Source organism: Myxocyprinus asiaticus, chromosome 2 (genome assembly GCF_019703515.2).
Source record: "Myxocyprinus asiaticus isolate MX2 ecotype Aquarium Trade chromosome 2, UBuf_Myxa_2, whole genome shotgun sequence".
NCBI classification, from domain to species: Eukaryota; Metazoa; Chordata; class Actinopteri; order Cypriniformes; family Catostomidae; genus Myxocyprinus; species Myxocyprinus asiaticus.
In genome coordinates, this window is record NC_059345.1 from 49,588,519 (window position 1) to 49,609,462 (window position 20,944).

A 20,944-nucleotide genomic window follows, 5' to 3' on the forward strand; every position below is an offset into this window, starting at 1 on the left:
GCTTCAGACCATGTGACACTCAGGGTGTGTCCCAATGCGATTACACAGCGTCTCGTTCCCATTCAGGGAACCAGGGTTACGCTTCACGTAACCGAGACATTCCCATCACCTTAATGCACATTTTAACTAATATGAAACTCTAGAAAATCCACCTCTGTCTAGCGCATTAAATTTTAAGCGAAGACTTGAGAGTTTATTCGCATATCAAACGTTTCCATTCAGTATTTTTTTATGCGGAATTTAAAAATGTGCATAAAAATTGTTGGATGGAATCCAAGCTACTACTAACTCAACAAATGACTTGATTTTGGGGGCGGGATCTGTTTGTTGACCAATGACTACAGGGGAGTGTTTGGAAAACCTGAAAATGGTCAATATTTTTGCAATTTAATTGTGGTGATGCTAGTAGCACAGAAATTACACACAATCAGGAAAACATTTGATAAGCCTTTAAGGAAAACACTTTTTTATCTAAAGCCCATGTCCTCTGTACTCTCTATAAAATGCTGAGAATTCATCTCTTTTCCTCTCGAGTGGGAAACTAGGACATCTCCACCTCCCTGAGTCAGCCATTTGTTTGTAAAAATGTGCTACAAAAACAACATTATTGTCTTTAATTAAGCTGCATTCACAATGCTCATCTATTTGCTTCTCTTCCTCCCTCTCTCACTCTCTCTCTCTTTCTCTCTCTCTTTAGCGGCTCTGTAAGGACACTTCGTTGTGCCACAGGCTCTCTTTGTGCCTGTAGCCAGCAGAATGTACGTGGGAAGCAGCAGAAACTAGACTCCACTGCCAATGAAAGTCTGTACGTATGTGCACCCTTACGAAAATCGAGAATTCGTGGCAAATTCAGCACTGATAATTTTCTCATGGAAATTAGCTTTGCGGCAAACTTGCGGCAAATTGTCCATTGTTGCCAAAGGTTTGCCGGAGGTTCACCACTACCGGCGAAGAGCTGCAAACTTCTGGCAAACATTTGCAGCAAATCAAAAGCTAATTTGCGTGTGAAAATAATGAGCGGCAAATTTGCTGCAAATTTGCAGCAAGTTTGCGGCTAGTTTATATTTTTTGTAAGGGCATGCATGGGAGTATCTATGTGTGAGACACAGATTCTGCTTCTAAGGTCACCACACACATCCTATCCTCTATAGATAAAGTCCTAGATCAGCTTCATTTACAATTTTTCAACTACATCCTCAATGTTTCTAAGGGGCCATTTAGACCAATTGCATCGTCATGCTAAAAAAGTTAAATGCAGCACAATGAATGTAACAAAAGACATGTCTTCAAGTCTCGAGACTTGACTTTAACTTTTACACGGCATCTAAAAAAATGCAGTGCTCCTGCATTAAACACTTTAAAAACAGTGCAACGGCCAAAGACGTCCGTCAAGCTCATGTTTGCGCTAAATAAGCTAGACGCAGTACAACAAATATAACAAAACGCAGGTCATTTAAGAAATGCTTTTAAAAGTCAGTGCTGACAAATGCTATCAGCATTTGGTGTACGCTGAGCCTACGGGCCACAACATACTCTCCGCAAGTACGTAAGCGCAGATGAGAGCACTTGGCCACCGCATTGCCAACGTGCGGCCCGGTTGAACATGCTTAACGTGCGTTCTGGTGTCACAATTGTGGTAACAAACCTCAGTACTGGGGTAAGTACTAGACTTGAGTTTCCTTCAAACATCTGTGCAATTAAACTGGATATGTTATTATTCTGGTAAATTGCTATAAATATATTGACTTAAACTTACTTGCTCACCAATATTCTATTCAAACTGTTGCTCCACCATGACAGTTGTTACTTACCACAGAAGTGGACAGTTCACACTAATTTCGCTATAGCGCCCCTTGTGGCAACACTGAGAATACAACGCTTACTTGCGTTGGGTTATGAATTGTGCTCTAACACATTTCAGAATGCAGTGACGCTTGGAATCTACCCACCTCCCATGTCCCTGCTGGTCTCTTTTCACATTGAACTTTTAGGTCCCAACCATGATACGTTTTGCATCATCAACATGAGTACCTCCGAGAGTACTAATGGCAGCTGTTTACATTTTAGCAATGTAACAATGCCATGCTCACAATGCCATATTGCAAGCTGAATGCAAAAGCTGCTTTCTGAAGGCAATTTATTTGGAGACAAGCAGCTATGACAAATTCATTATATAATAAGTGTGACAGGAAGCATGCAAAGATGCATTTATACATCATCAATAGTGGTTCACACCAAAAGCACAAACAGCTCTCCTGGTTTGTTGCTATAGTGCATGCACAATCCATTGTATCCTCTGGTGAACCCTTGCATTAATTGAGTTCTGAAGCTCTGGACAACATTGAAACAGCTTGTGACAACAAGGTGCTCTTCTTGTAGCCTACCTTGTTACTCTTCGCTGCCCCACAAACACCATAAATGATTGCAACATTTTTCCCAGTTTCTTAGCAACGCTACAAGCAATAGGGGCACCTCTGTATTTGTTGCTAGGCAACATTGCAGCGATTGCCCTTTCCTTGAGATGAGCTCGTTGCCAGTGGGGTACTGAGTCTACCTGTATTATGTGCCACTGTGCCACATCCAGAGTTGCAAATTAGCTTGAGACTAACCCTGAGGAAAAGCCATCAACATGCTGTAGTAAATGCAAAGTGTACTCCAAAACACACCATTATGCACTCACCCAGATGGATTAGTCTATTATGATGAGGGACTGACCATATCAAGCTGTCAGAACCAATCAGAAGATTGGAATTATGGAGAAGCAGAAAATTTGACACACTCAGATGGTAGAGACAAGAGAAATACCTCTTCTCCCATTGTAATTTATGCTTAGTTTTCTCATGCTTTAAGTGGCCTCGATTTGTGTTGTTATTTTATTTTATTTTTTCAGAGACAGACAACGGAGATTGCATACTAATTTATGGAGTGGAAAAAGTACAACACACAAAAGGATGCTACTGTGTCAATCGACATTTTCACAACACATTCTGTCTATAGGAATGAGGGTCTTTCAATCAGTTTTTGAAATCTCTGTCAGTTTCTGCACAACCTTGTGTTGAGTCCCTTATGAATCCTCTCTGGGGAAAGGATAGCTGGAATGTCTACACAGGCAGACATCTTAATTAGGACTATAATTCTGCAATTCAAACTACTGTTAATATTTCATAAGCAGTAAGGAAAAAGAGAGAACTGTAGATTCTCATTAGTTTCATATTGTACATTTGATGTTTCAGAACAAGTTCATGTCCCAATGTGATAAAATACAGGGAAAAATTAAGAAATTAAGATTGAACAGCTCAGGCTCTCAACTCAATACTCCTGGTAGTCAGAGGCCCAAGGGCACTGGCCTCATTGGCCATTACATTTTAGTATTCATTACTATGAACAGCCATTTTCACATTTTCTTTCAGCCACCTAAAGCCAAATTAAATTACAGCCAAAAGGGTTGGGGAGTAACGGAATATGTGTAACGGTATTACGTATTTAAAATACAAAATATAAGTAACTGTATTCCACAACAGTTACAATTTAAATCAGAATACAGTTACATTCAAAAAGTATTTTGATTACTGAAGAGATTACTTTGCATTTTATTGTAATTTGTTTCATTTAATATTTAGACTATTCAGTTGGAAAACATTTATACATATAAATGATGTGATCTGAGCAATGTTTGAACAGCAGTGAAACTGTTTCTTATGATGTGTTACATTCATACAAATTCATACTGTTGTGATGAAAAGGTGGATATGACATAATTTCCCCTTGGGAGCTTAATAGAGGAGCTACATAATGTTTCTACAGCTTAACAAAAAACAGTTAGAAACGCTTTGACAGATGAAACATAAATCCAATAAATACACATTTACATGCCTTGTCAATGTTTTTGATGTGATTAGGGTATTTTTACAAGAAATGCTAACAAATAATATACATTCTGGCTCATTCTATGAACAGAATCCCCATACGATCAGAAAAGGATGTCGTTGTGTACACTCTGCAGGGTTTTGAAATTTGGAGCAGCAAAAATATTTAACCTTGTGTAAATTGTCCTGTGAACATTTAGCTATATGGTAAGCTAAAATGCTATTTCTTGCCTTTACGTGCATCTGTTACCAGACGCTATTATATTTTATAATGAATTCTATGACAAAAATTCACGTTGGAGCATAACATTTTTTCTCAAGTAAGACCTTTGATTATAGAGCAAATATGTCCTGCAAAAATCTTATTCTTAATGAGAATTTAAATATTGTTTTTCTGTAAAAAATATCTACAAATCCTTGAAATGAGATAAATTTACTTGAACCGCCAGAGAGCACTACTGAGTGGATAACTTCGTATCTCCTTCATTGCCAAGAACCTAATATAAAAGCTGTTACATCGTGACTTGTTGATGACGTCGCCATGTAAATACCCATCATGCACGTCATCACTTCCTCCGGAGTCTTCTTGCTGACCTGAGTGCCTGAAGGCTCTGGCGGTCTTCTGCCAGTCATAGAAACACGGTTACATACATAACCAACATTCTATTTCTTTGGCTCCAGACCGCCAGAGAGCACTACTGAGTGGAAGACGAATAACAAAGCTTTCACGAGGGTCCGTGCATTCAAGGTCTACATTTTATTAGGTTGTGTATTCACTGGAAATCAAAACCATGATCTTGGCATTGTTAACGCCAGGCTCTACCCATTGAGCTACCAGAAATGTCAGGAAGTATTACACAAGTCCTTCCCATTATGATGAGTATTGATCTGATTCCATTAACTATTTTGAGAATAACAAGTCACAAAGTGATTATTTTAAAAATAGAACATTTTGTCATTTCCCATTGTTGTTATTGTACAGAGACAGTTTTGCATGCGTAATGCAAATGTGCATTAATAACATCTTTAAAAATAAAAAAAACACACACATAAAGCATTCATATGAATACTCAAATTAAAAATCTACAGTGAAAGTGGTGATGGATGACTCGCATACCATCACGAGAGTGTCTGGTTACCCAGCACTATTTTGTAATAACTGTAGATGTGTACAACGTTAAGCCTAATCATAAAAACGTACTCCGAGAATGCAACCTCTGTGGGATGATAACATGACCACATATCCTACTAAATTGTGTAGTACGATCAGTGACACATCAGTAAACTCTGCTGGCACTTAATTTAAGGTGTCTGATATAAAATTGGGAATTGACAGTCAGCACAGTACTCAGAAAAGAGTGGTTGAGGGCGTCTATACACTGAAGTTAGCGCTGCATCAAAGAACGCTGCGAATGCATTGATTTCAATGGAGTGTCAGAAGGACGGAGACTGCTCGAGAACAGATCCACACCTGCTGTTTCATGCATTACATCTGTCGAGAGCCATAGCTCGCACACAGCTTGAAAGAGCCTCACTGATTTTGTGACGCCCTGGTGATTAATTTGAACAAATAATAAATATACTGTCAGGCAGCCATATAACATATATTTGCGCTCCAGTTGAGTTGAGAAATGTCTAATTGTTTCAAATAATTTTTTTTAACTCGATTATAATTATGCTGGGACCGGTTAAACACTCTCCCGCATGCTCAGACACATCCCAGCTTAGCTGGCTGCCAGCATCCATGGTCAAGATCTCTGTCCTCGCGAAGGGTGGTCCAAGGCAGGGAACCCCCACTAGGAGAAATGTTAAACTGTGCATGGTGTCTAACAATTGTGATATTACCCACGCTACTTTCACAGCTGTCTTCAGTCAATCAGCCCTGAAAAGGGGGCATACAAGTAACATCCTTAACTTGACCCCTTATTTCCTGTGGCTAGCATCCCTCCTAAATGTAATAATGTGAGGAGCCAGACAAGCTTGCCTGGCTTCACTCAGATTCTCATTCGTAAAACACGAATTCGCGATTCTGGAAAAACTGTCATGCTGGGAGAATTTAAAGGAATCCCGATCACTGGATAGCCTACACAGGAGTAAGCTGGTACTTTATATGGTTCACTGAAGTACCAAATTTGTGAAATGAGTCAAGGTGGTACAAATTGTTTGTTAACTGTTGTGGGCTCTTTGCGCATAATGTTTATGCATAGTCATGTAAATCCGGAGATGAACAATGCCTTCGTGCTGCAAGGCGGGCTGCCTGAACGCACCTTATAATCAACCTCGGAAAAAAAAACACCTCTTTTAAATCTGTTTTTGCGAACCAGCCTTGTGGCTTCACTGTGCAGAGGACATCCAAGATTTGCTGCAGGTGAAACATAAGAATTATTTTTACAATTATTATTATTGTTATAATTTTATACGCAGAGAAAAGTACACAGAAGAAAAAAAAATTGCCACTGCTGGGAGTTTTACCTCCTCTATAGCAAATTTTTCCCACAATATTTGAATTCTAGTAAGCGTGTTTTGTGTTTCTGCGGGATCGTCGCAACTGTGGAACGAACCCTAGAGCTGGAATGTACTTCTAACCATACATGAGTGCATTTCAAATCCATTGACTTGACGTCTTTGAGCAGCAATAAGGATTTGAGAAGGTGCCCAGATTGAACACATAGTCTGCGACACATAGTCCTTTTTTTCATCTGAGAATCATATAACTCTCATTGTATTCTCACTGACATCTTAAAAGATCATATACAAACATTCTAAGTCATAAATGTCTCAAGATATCTGATGAATGTCTTGACAACTAAGGGCATGTCTAATAGACATGTTGCAGATAAGCAAACAAACTAAAAATACATCTTCAGGATGTTAACACACACATCGAATAAATGTCTGATGATGTATCAGAGAGTAGATATATTTGTCAACGGCAGTGACAAGTCAATGCTGTTTGCAAGATGTTTTAGTGTTTTTAGGAACGTGTCTCTGAGCAACGAGACAACAGTATAAATATGTTTTGTCAATGTAAAGCCCTGTTTTTTTTTTTACAAAGTCAGTCAAGGTAATTTGAAACTTTGACATCCAGTAATTGTGCAAGATTCAGATAGAGGAGACACGTGCCTGTCAACGCTATCAAAACCTGGGAGAGCACCTGAACCAACAAGCCCATGGCACCATCATAGTGAAGCACTATTGAACCCACAGATCATGAAGATACGTTCACCAGACCTGCGGCTGCAATGTCTGATCACTTTCAATCAAAGGGCCCAATGCCTGCTGGACTTGGTCCCTTCAAGGCTGACAGACGTGACATAGTTTAAACAAGTCGAATAAGTGGATTCTAATGCCTGCGAAAATGTACTGTGGAATGGAGAGCTCATTGATGCCGAATACGCAACTAATATTATTCGCACCTGTTAATGATCGGCTGTGAGAGAGACAGAGCACATCCTGTCTTTTGTTAACAGTGTTTCTTGATAATAAGGCACTAATGATATGTGAAATTTGGGAGAGTCTCAGAGTGCTGAGCTGTACAAGTCTCTCAGTGAGAACAGGTGTTCCCTTGAGGAGGTCAGGAGAGTGTGTGTGTACGTGTATGTAAGTGTGTTTGGGGAGGCGTATGAGGAAAGCTGAGTCAGGCTCACCCTGCCAACGGGAGGTCCTGTACCATCAAACTGCCCTGTAAAATTAAAGAGCACCAGTAATTTTCCTGTAATAAGAGAGTGTTGATGGGATGCACAAAGCCAGAGATGGTTTGTAAGAAGAGATTCTTTCTTCATCTTTTTTTCATCCTTTACTAGCAATCTGTGCTATCAAACAGAAAGTCTGTGTTATGTGCTCTCTCTTTTCCGTTTCTTCCTAATAACACAAAAGCCTTTTATGTCCTAACACTGATATTATAATAATAAACAGAGCCTGCTTTTTCAAATATTAAAAACAAAAACACTCTGTCTCTTCGTTTAATCTTTTTAATGGTGAAAAAATAAGCACCTCGTCGTAATAGTGTATGACTGTTCTGAGACTGGATCATTCAAGGTCATTGGAAGTCAGACGCTTAGCCATTGAGAGACACAATGGCAGACAGTGTTATTTCAGACACAGATGGACTTCACTTGATCCTCTGTCATTTAAATGCAGTGCCAGACTACTCTTCCTTTTAACAAAGTAATGTAAAGCATTTTTCAGCCATCAGAGTTAAAATTAGTTGTAATTAAAAAAGAAAAAATAGTTACTTACATTACAGGACTTATATTAATTACAGTCAAATGAAAACAGTACAGTAAATTTACAGTTTATAAAAGAATATTGATATGACTGTAACGATTGCACCTGCTCCCTTTTAAATGTAGTGATGACAAAAGACATTGGATGCTTGGAAATGTGGATCTATTGTGAGTTCATCTCAAAATTAGAATAAAAAGAAAATACAAAAATTTGAATATTACTCTGAAATGTAAGTAATACCTCACAACTGCATGACGAACGTAACAAGCACTTTATTGATGCATTGTGACCATGTAAATTTATTGGACCTCTCATTTCTGAGATTTTTTTTCTTTCCATTTTCACAATTCACAATTCTCTGCATGTTTAGAAATGAATAACAGCTTATGTAAATGTTCAGCAGTGCTTTAATTTTTGCAGCATATTTAATAATATTAATATATTAATATAAAATATATATAATATATTCATTTACAATCAATTTCAAACATTCTTAATGAATCACCAAAAGAAGAATCTGTCCATTTTGGCATTGTCCATCTGTTTAAAGACTGATATTGGTCCAGGTAAATGCTTACACTCCAACAGTTAAGTCAGAAAGGTTCAGAAAGAGTAAATAGAAAATAGAAATAGAAATTAAATAGAAAAATAAATCCCTTTTCAATTTAGAGAAAATAATTATTATTGATTAATGATTAATTTAATCCTTTTTCATATGATCAATGCAACATGTCATACTCATTGCCTTTTTAACTAATAAGACCGCTTTGTCAGCTATTGCATGTCTTTAGACAGATCTGTTTGGTTGAATCAGAAATAGAAGTGGTATGGCCACTGAGAATTCTCCTCTCAAACTCATGTTGGTGTTTGTTTACATGGCTGTGTGAATGGTAACACCCTGCTACCTACACCAGTCTACTTCAAACATCTGGGGAAACACTAACCCCCCCATCTCACACACAAACACACATAGACACATCCTCCAAATAGCCCGGCAGTTGCTGAGCTGGCAGACATTTTTTAATGTTCTCTGTGACTACAAGGGGAAGCGATTTTGCCCCCTGGTGTATGAATCAGATTTATGACATTCATTATGGTTGTTACTATTCCGCTTATGCAGGCAAGACAGTAAAACCTCCTATGAAGCACTCGACGTGCCTTTCACACCACGCACACATCCGCAGACTGCTTCTTTTTTTTTCAACGCCCCTGTGCCAGGCTTTCAGGACAGACTACAATCTAACAACATTCACTCCCAACACAGCCAAGAAAGGACAGAGTGAGAAAGAGAGTCTCGGTATGAGAGACTGAGAGGGAGATCGAGAGGACAAGCAAAAGCACTTTTTGTTTTGATTCTGGCTCATGAATCAGGGTTTTCACACACACACACACACTCCCTCCCCTGAATCCACCCATACAGAACAAGATTATTATCTAGGCCTCTCAATGCTGTGTTCTTTCCCCCTGCTACTTATTATACACATCCTAAAGAGCCCTAAAACTTGGCTAAAGCCCTGATTTCCCTTAAAGGAGACAGTCTGATACAATAAAAAGGGTTAGTTCCCCCAAAATATAATTCTATCATCATTTACTCACCCTCATGTTGTTCAAACCTGTATAACTTCTGTGGAACACAGAGATTTTAAGCAGAGTAATAGGGACTGACAGCCTCATTCACCATTCACTTTCACTGTATGGAAAAAAAATATGCAATAAAAGTGAAAGGCGATTGAGGCTAACATTCTGCCTAACATCTCCTTCTTTGTTCCACTAAAGAAATAAAGACGTGCAGGTTTGGAACAACACAAATGAGAGTAAATGATAACAGAATTTAAATTTTTGGGTGAGCTATCCCTTGAAGTAATTATTGCCCTGTTTCAGGACAAGGTGAGAACAGAACAAAAAGTGCCGATGATGAAGAATGCTAGCTAGTCTCAAGTTCAGCAAGGAAGGAGGAGGAAGAGCGGAAGGATGAAGAGCAGTAAAAGGGCAGTAAATGAGAAACAGATTATAGGCAGTTACTGGCAGGAAGCATCAGTTTCCTCCCTCACCATAGCAGCAGTCCCCCACTGAGAGAATGAAGGCCTAGGGTGTGTTTGTGAGCGTGTGCGGTTGTGTTTGTGTGTTTGCTTCCGTTTCATTGCAGTTCACTGCCGTCCCCTCTTCTTTGCTGTGTGGCAGTTTGGGCTGCTGTAATAGGTAGAGGGACTAGACGTCTTCCAAATAAAAACCTCACTAGCCAATATGAGTACGCTATACATTTTTGTGTCTTGGTGAGTCTTAGCTTAAGGCATTGTCTCCCAATCCTGGTCCTGAACAAGTACCCCCAATGCTGCATATTTTGCATGTCTTCGTTGTCTAACACACCTGATTCAACTCTTCAGCTTGTTAGTAGATACTCCATGACATTTCGGAAGCAATACATCAAATGAGTAGGAACTGTCAGTATTCATAAAACAGTAGGTGAGAAAAACCCGGATGTCCTACTACAACTGCTGAGATTCTGAAGTGTGCATTCACTGTAAACTTTACATCGCATAATGTCCCAAAAGATGAGGAGCGAGTTGTTCGTTGTGATTAAGTTGTACTTGTTTCAGTAACAAGTAGTACTTGTTACTACTTGCCTGCATATGCAAATTTGGACACAGAAAAAGACATAGGTCATGAGACAGGTCACTCGTCATAAAAAGAATGGGTAAATGGTAACACAAAATATGGCAGCTCTTAGAGTGGAAGTCCTGTCTTACAGTTATAAGGGTCGTGTCTACAAGGTAATGGTCTGGCTGCCAAAAGTCTTTTATTGTGTTTAATGAATTTATTTTGAGTCCCACAGAAAACCTAAGCCTGCACCTAAACCTAACCCTAACCTTAACCCCCCTGAATCTAACCCTAACTCTAACCTTAGTAACAGCAAATCAGACTCCTGCAAGTTTTTGGCAGCTGGACGGTTACCTTTTAGACACAGCCAGTTAAAAGAGCCAATGTAAGTCCCGCCCTACAGTTAAAAGAGCCAATAACTGATTTTTAACTCTTGAACATACATATGCATTAGCTGAACCAGCCTGAAATATAATGTTTTGTTTTAGTGATTTGAGCTAAATATGCATAATTTATGATTTCATTGTTGTCACTGTTGCAATTTTAATCCATTGTTGATGATTTTATTGCTGATTTGAAATTTTGAACAAATTAAGCTCAGAAACTCTGTGGCGCATGTCGCCCTGGCACACCTTGCTACGGTAACCAATCAGAACTCCTTTTTTCCTCATCAAAATTATATATAACCCGCCCACACAATGTAGCAGCATGGCTGCAGCAGCATGGTAACATGCAGCATTTCTCAAGACTCCCACAGCCATCATTTAGCTATTTTCTCCTTGTTTTTCCACCTCCATGCCTCATCTCGAGCTTCAGACCCAGAAAATTCCTTTTCCTAGAAGATCGAGGAGCTGATCGAGTATTGAACGAGATCCTGGAATTTTTATCCGCAAACACACCGAAGGAAACGTCATCTTCCGGGCATGCCTGAGCCTACTAGGCCGAGTGTTAACATCTCAATGGTGTCGCCGATTTACCCACGCTGCCGCTAAACGCAACATATAAACTGCAGCTGACGACCTTGTTATGGAAGCGATAATGTTTTTGAAAGACTTCATAGACGAGCTGTACAGCATTATATAGAGCTAGAATATTATTACGGGCAGCTATCACCACAGCCCTTATAAAAGGAGCCTACTAATTCAGCTTACACGGCAGCCCTACCGTCAACTATGGGTGCTATGCTGGAGAGGAGATGAAGATCTTTCTTCGGATATATCATCAAAGACTGGTGCAATTGGCCCCAGGCATCACCTGCAGAAACAGCGGGGTCCTTCGGCTGATTGTGATGTCACACCGTTCTTTTGGCAGCAGCAAATCCTTTATCTACAGCTCTGTATGATTCCTTCTGCAGCAGCATACCACCATCCTTCGTTGGAAATTTTAGCAGGAAATGAGATACAGTTTATATTCCGTATTTTACTAGAAGAAAATTCAAGCTTTTAAAGGCCTCTTTATATGGCTGTGTTAAGCCTGCTCTGTACCTGCCAAGTCAGTTTTAAGCCAAACAGTATTGCTTATAATCATTTGTTTTTAAACGCTTCGGAAATATTATTTCAGCAGAAAAGTTGTGTCTGACTTCAAAGCACTGCCGCATTCAGACCAGACTAGGGATGGGTTCAGAATTGCAAACTACCGTACCTCTCGTGCTATTTCTGCCATTGACACACGTGGCAGAGGTAATGGGGCTGGTGTGCAATTCCGAACTCTGCATAAATCTCCTTACTCTACCAACTCAGCCTCGGTATAAGTTTTGTACACTGGTTTTGCATTAATGATGGCAACTTCAGAGCAGCTTAAACTTGTCATATAAGCATATTTTTTTATGTGATATACGTTAAAGCATAATGGACATCTCAATTATTTGAAATGTCTATTTAGCAAAAAAAAAAAGTGCAACTGTGGTGCCCTTTGGGCTGTGCGACAAGGCAACATTATTACTTTCACTTAATTCTATTAATATAACATGCAATAATTGAAAACCCTCATTGTGAATGTAAGCCAGCCAGTGCTCTAGCAGTTGATTCAATACTTTACATTAGCAGTGAAAATGTACTGCCGCTGTAGTAGCTCTGGGTGTAACGACGGTATGTGTATGTGTTGTCACACTGGAAAAAAAAAACCTGTAATAGCTCTGGGTGTAAAGACGGTATATGCATGTGTTGTCATGCTGGAGATCCGGGTTTGTATCCCACTCCTTGACATACATTTAACAAAAAAACAACAAAAAACAGCTGTAGTAGCTCTGGGTGTAACGACGGTATGTGTATGTGTTGTCACGCTAGAGATCAAGGTTCATATCCCACTCCTTGACATACTTTTCATCTTGTTCTGGCCCAATACTTCTCATAAGCAGTACAAATGTGCTGTTCAGGTGTCGCAACTGTGGTATCCTCCGGGCTGTGTGAATGGCATAACATTGTTGTCTTTGCAGGGGTATTAAACAACGCTCACCCTTCCAATGGAATAATTACTTACACAGTGCATAAATGATGCTCACCTTTCTGCTAGGGCCGGAAGCAACGCATGCTTTGTTTATTTTCTACAAGGATATAGCGCAATATCTCACCTGTCTGCTGTGCAAATGCACCAAACAATGCTCACCCCTTTGCTAGGGCTCACCTAAAAAAATAAAAATAAAATGGTATATATATATATATATATATATATATATATATATATATATATATATATATATATATATAAAATAAAAATATTAATATTGGATATTAATATTAAAATATGAAGTGTAAAGAAAATATTAGAATAATATAATAATATTTTAAAAAAGGATTTAAAAAATAAAATAAAAAAAAGACAATAAACTATCTGTATATAATATAGGTTACAAAACAAGATGGAGAAAATATTAATAGTTGTACAAAAATATGCTATTTCATTTTTCTCCATTCAGTAGTGAATCTTTGTGCCCCTGACTGTTTAACTTGCATTACCTTTTATTAGATGCTCCCACTCTCTCTCCAAACTATTTTATTTATTTATTTATTTTTTGCTGACTGCACCAATACTCTGAAACAGCCAACTATGGGTCACAGGGTGTCGGATGCATTCCTTGCTGCTATTACAAGGCATACAGGAAAGCTCCCAGCTCCGTCAGCTCATTTAAAACACAACACGCCCACACGCACATACAAACACACACACACACATAATCACTACTTCAAACACAGTCTTTACTTCAGGCAGGCTACAAGTTGAAGCAAATAAAAAAATGCAAAACCCCAGACAAAGAGAAAAGAGCCCATTAATTCGATCAAAATAATGCTGGTGGTTTTCATTGTTTATCTCCAAACAACTCATTTCTTTTCAATGGTCAGATTCCCCTTGAGGATCTCGACTGTCAAATAATGACGCAGCAAGACAAAAATAACCGAAACACCCACCAACCCTCTCCACAGCTATGAGCCATGTCTTTGTTCTCTCCCATTTATCCATTTTTGTCAAGGATTCATCATGTCATCAGCCTATTTCTGCCTTGCAAATAGACTATTCAAAACTCTTCAAAGTTGAAGCCGAATGCCCCTTCCTCCAACAAATATGAAAATCCAAAAAATACGAACCTGAAAATCATAGTGTAATTCTATGTGTAAAAGCTTTTTAAAATCTGTTACTTAATATGAAACAAAATTGCTCAAACAATCTTATCAACATAATCATAAAACTAAGTTAATAGAAAAAGTTTTCCTAAATTGAAAATAGTTGTCCAACTGAAAAGAAGTGATAACTGACAGGAGGCTCAAGTAATGTGCACATTTTTGAATGCATATTTCAAAAAGACAAAAGCTACATTAACACAAAAACATTCTCACATATTCACTTCAAATCCAGAGGGTTTGGCTCCTTACTGTACCTATTCACCTTACTCATCTAACTTCCTGTTTGTATTGAAGCTACTGAGAAGAGTCGACCAATGGATGGATTACGTGTGGGAGCACAGAAAGTATTTTTCCCCAAGAGTTGATGGTGTGAGTCTACAGCAACCCTTTACAATGTGAAAATGCTAGTGAGGTGTTATTTCTGTCACTCTAAATGTTTGATTTTTCAACACGAACGGAGGTAAATTGGACCAGCTGGCAGATCACATTTAGACAGCTATGACACACTGCACTTTTTCATAATGCAAGCATTTCATTGTTATTCTGCTTAATTTTTAGGTTTCAACTTGTTAATAATTTGTTCAAATGTGTAGTTGATATGAAATTTCCAATAGTGACAGCTCGTGTTATTACACATGCAAGTTCGGCGTTAAAGAAAATTACAATTGTACTTTTTAAAATTAATTTGTCACCCTTCATTTTTTAGAGACTTACATGTAATTAAAATAGTTGTAAACGGAATATAAAATAAAACATACACTTTCACATGTGTATGTGTGTGCATGTGTGTATAAATATAGCTGCACCCCTGTCCCCCACACCACACCCCCGTCCCGGTTTAATGCACAAAAAGATCTGCTTACCTTAACTATAACACGATGGGTGAATGACATGAGAAGATGGTCAGAGGTGTTGTACGAGATATTTTAAATGGCTTTGTGCTGTCTCTTGGAGTTTCATGAGCACAGAGGCCCATCAATACGTCCACAGCTTGAAGGTAGGATCTTGTGTATTTATGAATGAAGTACTCTTGTTTTAAAATCTCCCCGCTCTGCTTCCAGTTCTTATGACATCCCCTGAACACTTTAAAATACTCATGATAGCTTTTGACAACTCTATAACCTGTAAATCCACTTTGCTAGCTAATTACACTTTGACATCAACACCATAGATATCTATATAGCACTACTAGAACGGAAGTTCCGAGACAACATTTTCAAGATGGCTGCGTGCTAGTTTCTCTGGTGCATAAAGTGAATAATCCTTAGTTTTTGGACGCTCAGTATATACTCTCTCTCTCTCTACAGTAGGGTTTCCTTTTGTGTTAAATCCTCAAACTGGGTGATACAGCTCACTGCATGATGACAAGAAAGCACAAACACTCAATCATACACACACAATGTCGTGTATTCTTGATGGAGCCTACCTCTTGTGTTGGTTGCCATGTCCGCCACCTTTTGAAAAGCATCCAGAAAGGCCACTGCTGCTAACACGGTGGTTCTGATGAACACAAAAGCAAATGGTTAAATTGATGACATTGTCTTTTGTCAGTATTCAATAATAACTTCCTGTCATAACGACAGGTGCGCATTTGAGCCGGAGACAGAGTTTACCGGAGTTGAGAGTGCAGCTTGGTGGCCTTGGCACTGAAGTCTTCCCAGACAGGATATGAACACTGCAAAAGAACAAAGACACATGGTGAATTGTGATTGTTTACTGGGCAGTTTGTGTGTGTGTGTGTGTGTGTGTGTGTGTGTGTGTGAGAGAGAGTGTATGTTCAGTGTACAAGGCATTTTTTAAAGTTGAAGTGTGTAATTTGTGGGCCTCTAGTTATATCAAATGGAATTGCAAAAATAATGATTTTATACAAACAGGTTTCCAAACACTCCCCTGTCTTCCACTGGTCTGAGCTAACAGATAGTCCTGCCCAAAACTCAAGCCATTGGTTGAATCAATGTTGCTATGTTGGGATGCTCAGGATACTCAAAGAGAGCAATGTTTTGATAGTGCCACAGAGCCACTTTGTTACACATTTTAAGGGGAATCATCCAACAAATTTCCTACTTTTAGTTGACTTTGCATATTAAAGTAAGCTAGGATATGAGAAAGTATTTAAATTGAAATTACATAGACCTACATAATGACATCACAATGCTTGCAGTAAATGTGCAAAACACTTCACCTGTAAGTTCAGTTTATTTTATTTATTGTTGTGCTCTCTATATTCCTAAAGGCAGCAATTGCTCAAGTAAATGCCACACAATGCATGCACTTTAAAAAAGTATAATCAGTAAGAACTAAAATAATGGTTAATGTAAATATATTCAAAAGGAGCATGTACAGTAATTGTAGCAGCATGTTAGCTATAGATAAAAACTGTAGTCATGCATTTACATATTTAATGTGTGTGTGGTCTAAATCAGGGGTCAGGAACCTTTTTTCACTGAGGAGCCAATTTTTGTATTTTTGGTTGATGCAATTTTTTCAGTAAAATAAAATTTTTATTATGCCCATAGACTACTCAAAAACACAAAAAGAAAACAAATATGCAACAATTAATAGGTAAAATGTTGTAATATGGCACTGAGTACACGTGTTTGTGCGGGTCTCCATAAAATTACTTCATTTTACAATTGTTCATGAAAAAGTTCACTTCCCTTTTGGGCTGGACGATATGTAAAAAATATTTTAACGATAATTGCCTTATAAAATATTGTGATATCCGATTATATTGTCAACCAAGATAAGGGGTCAGTGAATATTTTTGCTTTATTGATTTTGCTTTAAAAATGTAATACATTTATTGAAACACAAAAAACTTCAACAGAACACATTTCTAAATTCAAATTGCACTTTAAACGAAACAAAAAAGCAATTAAAATAACGAAGTGATCAAAAAATCTTATATATATCCACCTCAAATCCAAACATTTACCGTCTCCAACGGCCCCATTTGCCATCACCCAAGCATACATCAATGACAATAGGTGAAAAATTACTAATAGCCTACAAATTAAGAACTAAAGACAGTTATAAATGTAACGATACTAATAATCATCATCATAATAAATAAGCCTAATAAATTTCCATTTGTTCCCAAAAAAATGCTGCCAAATGTGTGTTCTTATCGAATGTGTTTGTATTGCGGATTATGCTGCCTAAAGAAAATAAAATAGAACTAAATTTTAGGTTCAAGATGCTTATATTATTTATGATTTAATCACTACCGTCATTCTCATAGACGACATTATTCTTGCAAAAAGTTTTCAGATGAATGAAACAGAGAAAAAGGAGTGATAACTCTTTTGTGTTGCATGAGACAGTGTCCCGCTGCACACCTCTGAACAAACAGCGAATCAGACATGAGCAATGATGGCTTTACTTTTGTCTGTTCTTATATAATACAAATATATTAAAGTTTCTTCAAGCGCGTGTCTTTGCGACTAACAGCATTTCTTGTCATGTGTCACTTCTTACAGGTCACCCGCATGTTGCGGGTAGATGAGCAAAATTACTCGCGCATGAAATACCTGCATTTGGACAAAGGTGCTCGCGAACCGGATTGAGCCTCGTCGCATTTGGTGGGTGGCACGTACTACAGTATATCACACCCTGGGCACACATAAAAAATAATGAACATTCGTATAACATTGTAGAAAATGCTCTTAACCGCTAATATCAATAATTATTGGGAAACGAGACCTAGAACTCTATGCATGTGCCTGTCTTGGAGAAGCATTTGTAATCACACCCACACTTTCTGCAGGAAAATTATCTCTAGCAAGTTTTAACCAATCATGTGTTGGTGAATGGTGAGACACCCGGTGAGCCACTTGATTTTTAACAAAGAGCCACTTGTGGCTCGCGAGTCATAGGTTCCCGACCCCTGGTCTAAATGGATGTGATAATTTGGGGGAAGTGTCATCCGATGAAAGGGGACAACCCTTGAACATTTCTCTGCCTTGTTGCCACGGAAACACAGAAGGTACAGTGTTGCGTGTGAAGTGTGCTTAAAAACAGGCCATAGGCTAAACACAATATCACAGCATTTGAGCAGCAACTAACAAGCATGACAACTAGTAGCCTACACATAATCTTGTGACTGTCATTTAAGATATAATCGTGTTTTTCGCAATCTTACTTCAAAGGTTTTCAAAACACCAGAATAGTAGTGTATCATGAAACTCTTAATATCATCTAATGTTAAATGAATTTGAACTTGTCTGTTTTTTTTTTTATTTTATTTTTTTTATGATATAACATTTCAGTCTTACATTGTTCAATTTGTAAGGGTTTATTTGTAATTTCCAAGCAAACATTCATACAATCACAGTAACAAAATGATCATCACTGTACCATGGTATCACCCCAGTACTTTTTGTAAGGGCAAATGACTCAGTTTTTCCAAAAGACAATCTTTGTTTATAATCTCAAATGCTGTTTCTTTTTTTTTTTTTTGGGGGGGGGGGGGGGTGGCTTAAGTGATGCTATTCCATTTATAAATCAAAGCTTACTGTCATCAAAACCATTATGTACAGCTTGGAAACTGACAGAACAGCATTTCCACTCTTGTGCCAATCATCTGAAACTGTGTAATTCAACATTCATTGGCAGCACACTCTGATCAGATCAAGCCTGAAAGAATAAACTCACTATTATCAATCGGACTGCATACCATGACCCCATATTGGAACAGAATGAGCACAACAAAATACCTTAAAACTAATCACAAGTTTCTGATATTACTACTACCATTGTATCTCCACTTTTTTTTTTTTTTTTATTTATTTCTTTTTATAACTGTTTGCAAAGCAACTTTTGGCCACAGCTGTCTTTGTTAGCGGTCACACTCACAACACTGCTGAGCTCAGTCGGGCTTTGAGCAGAGTAGATTCAGGCCGCTGTGTGTCAAGAGGTGAAATTAGCGGCACTTGAGAGCATAGCTGGATCTCAAGATCATGCTCAGCAACTGAAAGAAAACCTCTACCCACACACCCAAATACCCCCTTTTGCCAGCTCTCACCTTGCCCTGCAGTCAATAAAAACTGACATATGGGGACTGGAAGAAAAGATAAAAATGGGGACTGAAGAAAGTAAAGGAAATGAAGGAGGGAAGGAAGGAAGGAAGGAAGGAAGGAAGGAAGGAAAGGAAAGGAAAGGAAAGGAGGGAGGGAGGGGGAGGTAAAGTAAGTAAGTAAGGAAGGAAGGAAGGAAGGAAGGAAATAAAAGGAAACAAAAGGAAACAAAGAAATGGAAAGGAAAGAAAACAAAAGGAAATTACGAAATGGAAAGGAAAGGAAGGGAAAGGAAGGAAGGAAGGAAGGAAGGAAGGGAGGGAAAGGAAACGAAGGAAGGAAGGATGGAAAGGAAACTAAAGGAAAGGAGGGAGGGGGAGGGAAAGTAAGCAAGCAAGGAAGGAAGAAAGAAAGGAGGGATGTCAAGATCATGGAAGGAAGGAAGGAAGGAAGGAAAGGAAACAAAAGGAAATGAAGAAATGGAAAGGAAGGGAGGGAGGGAGGGAGGGAGGGAGGGAAGGAAAGGAAGGAAGGAAACGAAACTAAAGGAAACTAAAGGAAAAGAAGAAATGGAAAGGAAAGGCGGGAGGGAGGGAGGGAGGGAGGGAAGGGAAGGAACAGGAGAGTGGACGGTGGATGTTTGCAGAAGGGCAGAGTCACTGGTGACACTACAAAACCTGCTGATACGTTGACAAAGATGAGCGTCCTTCCTTTGATCCAGCGTCTCATCCTGCTTGTTTGAAGTCTGTTCATTTGCACTGAAATCTGAATGTGTTATTCCCAGAAGGTCCCCTGCACTGATTGAAGTGCACTAATCTGCTGCACAGGACTGAGGTTCATCATATTAGGGGGGCTTGTGGGAGAGTAATAAGGCGGAAGACACGCCTCCCTGATCCATCCCTGGACATTAGCATATTCAATGGACTAATCCAGTAGCAGGACAGCAATGATTCCAATTATGCAAATAATGTTAGCTGGCTCGTTTTCATTAAAGTTATTTCACATCTTTCTTTCCTTCTCTTTATTCATTCTCTTTTTTAACTCGCCAAGTCATCCAAAAACAATTGGATAAGTACCTCTCTCCACACTCCGAGATAAAATATGCTCAGATGGGCCCTGTAAAGGAAGCAGGCAATTTTCTGTTTTGCCAAACCAAGTGGAAAAACACCATTAAAGGTGAATTTTAATAAGGCCAAAAAACAGGCAGAGTGCTGGCTGGCAGATGATAAAAGTCAAAGCCATTTCATAGGCAATAGCACAATATAGTAATACTATGAAGTTTGCCAACATTACCACAGCTGGCAGCTGTTGGAGGATTTAGCACCTCCATAAACACCATGATTGTGCGTAGACTAGGTCAAGAGAGACTAATTGAATCTCTGCAATGCAAAATAGCCTTATTAAAGAAATAGTCCAAATAAATTCATAAATAAATTACTCTCATGTCGATACAAAGCATACAACCCGAATTAATGTCATTTTTCAGTGAAAACCTTGAGAAAAGTGCTGAAAACTTTGAAAGAGCTTCTCTCATACGCCTATGAACGTGCAAGGGATGTCAAGATTTTCACTAATAAATGTATGCCTTCAGAAGACTTGTAATATGAAATTGCATGGACTA

The 20,944-nt window shown here is 38.6% G+C and overlaps 1 protein-coding gene across 2 annotated transcripts in view; it reads right to left on the bottom strand.

Annotated features, from left to right (window-relative positions):
• Positions 1-20,944, bottom strand: part of LOC127451437 (protein MTSS 2-like) — a 137,690-nt gene that overhangs the window by 94,018 nt on the left and 22,728 nt on the right. For both annotated transcript variants that reach the window (XM_051716162.1, XM_051716154.1), the window contains exons 2-3: positions 15,922-15,983; positions 15,735-15,808 (exon numbers count right to left, since the gene is read on the bottom strand). In XM_051716162.1, coding sequence (XP_051572122.1) covers positions 15,735-15,808; positions 15,922-15,983 — 136 coding nt within the window. The remainder of the gene's footprint in view (positions 1-15,734; positions 15,809-15,921; positions 15,984-20,944) is intronic.